Genomic DNA, 7188 nt, shown 5'->3' on the forward strand with positions numbered 1-7188 from the left:
CTAACATGCGATGCTAAATTCAATAGTATTCAATGTTTTTCTTATAGTGTCGCCCGCACACTCCTCTTATGTCTCCTATCTACGCTTTGCTCTCTTCCTATAATGAAAGAAACTCTCATATCTAAGTTAATCTTCTCTGCCATTAGTGTTCTCCATTACTCACCTGTAAACTAGGAAGTGTTGCAAATCTCTTTTCCTTCTCCTCTTGCTATAACTCCTTCTTACACCCACCTCACCATTTTTATTTTCAATCCTTACATCTGTGATCTGTCCTCAATTCTTTCTGGCTCTCCCCCCACACTCACCTTAGCCATCTCCTCCTCATCCTTCAACTCTTCTCTATGTTCTTGTTATCCCATTCTCTACCACTTCTCATTTTTTTGTTCAAAATCTGGCATCGTTACTCTCTTTTGGAGGTTTGCTGATGTTGCTCCCTTTTTGAAGTGTTATTGTTGCTACTTTCTATTTAAAATATCACTGATAATATTCTTTGTTTTAGGGGTAATATAGACTTTTAAAAATTGTGTGAGTCATCTATATTGATATGTCAATTATAACTCAAAAACACTAATATTTTATGTCTATATTTATAATATCAATATTTTTTTTTTGAAATAAAGAAGCTCAATATGAAAGTAGAGCGAACAAATCTGTAAAACAATAAAACAACACCTATTTTAAACACCTAATAACTTATCCCAATGTCATCTCCGACATTACGATCAACAACTAAAGGGATCCTGACTCCTCCGCTCTTTGTAGTTGAGAAGAGTCATATTGATGATTTCCTTTACACATTTTTTTGTATTCTGAATCAACTTCCTGTTTCTTTTCAACCAGATGTTCCAAACTACCACAAAACCACAACTGCCAAGTAAAGTCACAGCCATGAAACAAGTGGTGAACATATTTAACATCCTTATTACACAAAAGACACACATTATCACTCGGATTTATAATTCCGAGACGACCCAATCTTTCTTTTGTATTCACCCTGCGTATCAAAACAAACCATGCAAACAACTCAATTCTTGGAGGGACTAACCCTCTCCAAATAGTCTTACTAAAACTATAACTTGTTACGTTATCTGAAAGCGTTTCTACTTACAACACCTACACAAAATTGTTAATAAAAAATACATTTTATTTATCAAACTTTTAGACTACTTTATTCTCTCTGTCAATAACTAATTTAATCAATCTTAGAATGTCATGTAACTGATTTACAAATTCTAACTCTTATTGAAAAAATTTATGCCTCCATTAAATTCTAAATCCACTCTATAAAATATCTAAATTTTTTATCTCTGTCTTACACTACATGCTAACCAAACATGGCCTAAGTGATGCCATCTCTTACATCACCAAATGATTACTTTTCCTTATTCTTTTCAAATGATTATTCCAATAGTATACGTGTCAATCAACTTAATAATTTATCTGTGGTTGGACATTTTTTAATGATCAAAGTAACCATGAGGTCTTTATTTGATCAAATTATTAATTAATTAAACAAGTTTTATGGAGAATTAACTACAATTAGCTGCCGTGCGTAACCAACACGCCGTCACCATCGACCAAAGATGAAGGATCAAATAGTGTTTTTTCTTCTATTAAAATAATCTAAATTATTTTTATTTTTATAAACGTCATCACAGTTTGTTCTTTCCTAAATTAACCACTTTAACGCTATTATATTTTGTTCGCAATAAATTATCATTTTGACCGTAAAAAATTGAGCATCGATCATTTTAATTTTGAAATAATATAAATTAATAACTCAATACTCATAAAAATTTGGATTATTCAAATTAGTTTATAGTTTTACCGTTTTTATTAGAATTATTGACTGGCGACTAAATCGTTCATTATCAGAAATAATAATTCATTCTTTCGGATTATTTTAAAGTGAAATTCATGTTGGGCAATGATAATCATATTACTATTCTCCAGATTATATATAAAAGACATGTTGGACATGGCAAATACACCACGAAAATCAGAAATTCACAATAATAACAATGGAAGATTTGAAGTTACATGGATTTTGGTATAGTCCCTTTACTATGAGGGTGGTATGGACCCTGAAGTTGAAGGGTCTAGCATATGAAAACATTGAAGAAGATCGTTACAATAAGAGTCCTCAACTTCTAGAATACAACCCTGTGCATAAGAAGACTCCAGTGCTTGTTCATGGTGGAAAACCAATTTGTGAGTCCATGATCATTGTTCAATACATTGATGAGTTATGGCCACAGAATCCATTGGTCCCTCATGATCCCTATGACAGAGCTCAAGCAAGGTTTTGGGTTGCATATTCTGAACAACTGGTATGTTTCTAATTAATAATAAACTCAATCATTGTGTTTTTCTAGTCTTTATTCGAACATCATATCCTCTGACTTGTATTTGAAGATCATTTTAGGATAAAAGTACACAATAGATGTAAAATTCTAAATAGCCAAAAGAGTGGGTCTGGTTTATGTTTTTATTTTTATTTTAGTGTTTCTAATTAATTTTTAAAATTTTGTGTAAAAAAAATACAAGGTGAAAATAAAAAATAATTTTTTATTATTTTCTTTTTATAAAATTAAATATTTCTATTTTGAAATATATATTTTTTATTATTTTATTATAAATGAGTTATATATTATGTCTTATTCAGATCTTTAATAATAGGCTAATATTTAAATTCGTTTTATATTAGATTCAGATTTTTAATAATAGGCTAATTTATTTCAGTTGTATTATATTAGATTTATTATTTTTTTTGTTATAGATTTATTATTATTTAATATTATCAAAAAGACAGAGAATGTCGTTTGGACCATGATATTATTACTCTTAATGTTTATGCATTTTTATTTTCTTTCGAAATCCATGCTATTGTATTATTATTTGAATTTGAATTAATGTTGATGAAATATCATTCAAAAACATGTTGTTCTATTTTTTTGGCCTAATCCATTACAATGACTAAACATTATGGTCCAACCTCCTCCAAAAGTTGTTCTATTATTTTTTGGCCTTTACAAAAAATCCAAAGCCAATCAGTAACCCACAAACGGCCAAACACACAAAAAAGTCCAATCCAAACATCTAATCATCATTAACCATAGTTTATAGTTAACACAATCATCCATCTAATTTCTGCGCGTGTTGCACCCAATACCACACGCGTCCTTCTCTCCATCATGACAACTCATTTCAGCAGCTGCTGAAATTTTAGGCATTTAACACCATAGAAGTATCTTAATTTTTTTATACATATATTAAATGTGTGAATTATTAATATATAAGTTTGGGGCAATGCATAAAGTTTTCTGCAGTTGTGCCACTAATTTACGTCGATATTGCTGATGACGAAGAGAAGGAGAAGGCCATAGAAAAGGTTCAAAAACTTCTAAAAGATGTTGAAGATCAATGCGTATTATTAGATGATGAGAAAAAATTCTTTGGTGGTGACAATATCAATATAGTGGATATAGCTTTCGGGTCAATGATCAAATTTCTTGTAACTATGGAAGATCTGAATAAATTGAAGGTGCTAGAAGTTGAAAAGTTTCCTCGCTTGCATTCATGGTTTAATAATTTTAAGAATGTTTCAATCATCAAAGAAAACCTTCCCAATAGAGAGAAAATGTGTGCTATTATGAAGTATATCAGAGAAAGGAAAAGAGAATTGCAATCATCTAACTAGTTCAAAAAGATGGTTCCTTATATGAAGTGATTATGTTCTTTATATATATTTGCTTGAAAATAATAAATGTTTAGGTTGATTTATTTACTTTGTTGTGAAAATAAATCAAGTTGAGAAGATTTCAACTTGATCACATGTACTATTATATTTATTTATTTAAGTGAATCGTTGAGATTTGTCACTTTTAATATTCTATAATTTTGTTAAATTTTAAAAAATATTCACATTTAATTTACCATATACATGAAATTAAGAACTTTTAATCATTTATGCATACATCTCTAAAGAGTTTTCAATGAAACATTAAAGAGATGTGTATTGTAATCTGTTATTGCAACAGTATTTATATATCATAATAGATAATACAACTTTGGCTATTAATAGTAAGCTGTTATAGTTCTGTTATAACTGAAAACAAAATGAGAATAAACTAAGCTAATTCTCACTTAATGACTTGATCTTGATTTTTTATCACATCTTTCTTTATCTCTATTATCCTCCCTCAAACTCATGGTAAGTTTGAAAAGAACCTTGAGTTTGAAACAAAATTTTTCACAGGTAGGAACCGATAAGGCTTTGGTAAAAATGTCAACAGCCTATTTTATAAATGAAATATGAGCAACCTTCAATTGCTTTTGGTTGACTCTCTCACGAACAAAGTGTAAATTCAACTCAAAATGTTTAGTGCGATTATATAGAATTAGGTTTTCAGCAAGCAAGACCGCACTAATATTATCACAGAATAGAGTGGGGGTAAGAGAAGGTTGAATGTGAAGTTCCTTCGGCAGGTTTTGTAGCTAAATAATTTTAGAATTTGCTGTTGCTAATCCTCGATACTCAGCCTTTATGTTGGATTTACTAACTGAAGCTTTCTTTTTGCTTAACCTGGAAACTAAATTGGAATCCTTGATCAGTATAAGCATGAAATAATAATCCTTGATTAAGAGTTCTAGCCAGGTATCTCAAAATCCTTTTTATGCACTTTTAGTGTGTAAGAAGAGGTTTTTTGCATATACTGGCTAACCTTATTAATCGAAAAATAAATCTCAGGTCTTGTAAGAGTTGCATATTGTAATGATCCTACTAAAGACTTGTATAAGGAGGGGTTATCAAATTCATCTTCTCCCTGACTCGAGAGTTTCAAATTTTTGACCATAGGAGTTGGAACACCTTTAGAGTGTAGCATGTTTGCTTTTTCTAACAGATTTGTAATATACTTTGTTTGAAACAAGTGATAAGAATTAGAAGACAATCTAGTAGCTTCAATGCCTAAGAAGCAGCTAAACTTTCCAAGATCTTTAAGAGAAAAAAATTGTTCAATTGAGTAATAGTTGTTTAAATAACACTGTTATCATTACCAGTAATAAGAAGATCATCAACATAAACTAAAATATAGAGAATAATGTTACCAGAGGTTTTAACGAATAAGAAAGGATCTTACCTTGTTCTATAGAATCCAAACCCAGCTAGAGTATGTAGAAGCCAATTTCAGAAACTAAGCTCGAGGAGCTTATTTAAGTCCATAAATTGACTTATTTAACTTATATACACATGCAAAATCACCCTATTGGAAGCCTGGTGGCTGAGACATGTATCCAAATTCATGAAGATCTCCATTCAAGAATACATTGTTAAAATCTAGTTGCCTGATTGTCTAATGAAAAGATAATACCACTCAAATTGTAGATGGTTTAATGACAGGAGAAAAAGTTTGATCATAATCAAGTCCCTCGATTTGGTGGTTACCGTTTAATCGAGCTTTGTACTTCAATATTTGACCATTAGGATGTCATTTGATGGCAAAAATCCATCTATATCCAATTACCTTGTCAGTGGTTGCTGAATAGACCAATGTCTATGTGTTTGTATTTTATCAGGCTTGTAATTCTTTCAACATAGCCTTTTTCCAATGTGATGATTTTAGTGTAGCTACAACTGAAGAGGGTATATGATTAATAAGATCAGAGTCGGTAGAAAGTGAGGTTGTGAGAGCCTTTGGTTTAACAATTCTTGATTTGGATCTATTCTGCATAGGAAATTTTTGTAGGGTGAATTTTCAAATTGGATGACACTGTCATTGATTGGTGTACTATGAGGATGTAAGGAAGTATGAAGTTGGTTAGACGTAGCCTGTGAGGTTGAGAGAGTACAGGACTAGGGGCAGTAGCATGAGCGGAAGTAGTAGTGGGAGATGACAAAGAAGCTGTAGAGTTGGCATAGAAAGAGAGGTATGAGAAAATTGAATTGTTGGTAAATGGAAATAGTTCAGAATAAGGATATGTTCCTTCATCAAACAAGACATGTCATGTGATAATAATTCTACTTTCTCTTGTCAAACATTTGTAGCCTTTGTGATGAGGTGCATAACCCAAGAATAGAGAGAGTTGTGACTTAAAATCTAATTTATGAAAATTATAAGGCTTCAAATAAGGAAGGAATAATCTGGTGGATGATGATGTAAAAGTTCAAATGGGAAGAAATTATTAGTATTAGAGGAAGGGAGTATGTTAATGATATATGTAGCAGAAAGAGATGCATCATCCCAGTGGATTAAGGGCATTGAGGCAGTGGCTAAAAGTGTTAAGCCAACTTTACTCACATGTATGTGCTTTCTCTTTGCCCTCCCGTTCTGATTTTCCCTCTTGCGCTAGATATTGAGTAAATGCGGTAGAGAGGTACTCTCTACCATAATCAGTCTGCAATTTGGTACGCAATAAATAAATGTAAGTATACCTAGTGTAAGCATCAACAAATAAAATATAGTACGTAAAACCATGAAAAAGGTATATGGGACAGGACCCCAAATGTCACTGTAAATCATCTCTAAAGGGACATGAAAATTAAAGTCATCTAGTTTAAAGGGGATCAGATACATATTAGCCTAACGACAATATTCACAAAGACATGATTTATTGAATTTTTAGAAATAAGGAGATTACATTGATTCATTACAGAGATAACTATTTTTGAAACACAGTGACCTAGACGTTTGTGAAGTATAAGTAGCGGAAAAAGAAATACAGGAAACAGAATCTGATGTAGTGGGATGACTAATCTTAGGTTCAGTTATGGTTACAACAATTCTATCAAATTTGTACACCCCATTATATGGAGGTCCTTGTAGAAGAATCGATTTCACATAGCAAATGTTAGGATGAAACTCAAAAAAGCATGCATTATCAGTGAAAAACACTCATTAAATTATGTGTAATTTTTAGAACTAGCAAGAAATTGTTTAAAAAAACACTTCTTGGTATCTAAATTAACTAAATAAGAATGACCAATATGAGAGATGTTACTACTTGATCCATTACCTATTGATGCCATGGAGTCTACTGATGAGTTTGGAAAACTCCAAATTAATATTTGTGATGAACAAACATTATTAAAATATTTAATTACAAAATTATTAATTTAATCTTCAATTAACATATGTTAATTAATAATTTTGTGATGCAGGTTTTTAATTGGGCCGAAATAAAAGGAGA

The 7188-nt window shown here is 31.1% G+C and overlaps 1 protein-coding gene across 1 annotated transcript; it reads left to right on the top strand.

The window, feature by feature from the left end:
• The first annotated feature begins 1972 nt into the window (after positions 1–1972).
• On the top strand, positions 1973–3791 carry LOC107466600 (probable glutathione S-transferase). Its single transcript, XM_016085598.3, has 2 exons — positions 1973–2330; positions 3320–3791. Exons 1-2 carry the CDS (start codon positions 2022–2024, stop codon positions 3698–3700), a joined length of 690 nt encoding a protein of 229 aa, XP_015941084.1. The 5' UTR covers positions 1973–2021; the 3' UTR covers positions 3701–3791.
• Positions 3792–7188: the final 3397 nt, after the last annotated feature.

This window comes from Arachis duranensis, chromosome 9 (genome assembly GCF_000817695.3).
Source record: "Arachis duranensis cultivar V14167 chromosome 9, aradu.V14167.gnm2.J7QH, whole genome shotgun sequence".
NCBI classification, from domain to species: Eukaryota; Viridiplantae; Streptophyta; class Magnoliopsida; order Fabales; family Fabaceae; genus Arachis; species Arachis duranensis.

Excerpts from the sequence above, each read along its gene's own strand:
- LOC107466600 (XM_016085598.3), top strand. The coding sequence starts at position 2,022 with ATGGAAGATTTGAAGTTACATGGATTTTGGTATAGTCCCTTTACTATG. Across the intron at positions 2,331-3,319 it reads TTGCATATTCTGAACAACTG|TTTTCTGCAGTTGTGCCACT; the intron begins GTATGTTTCTAA and ends CAATGCATAAAG.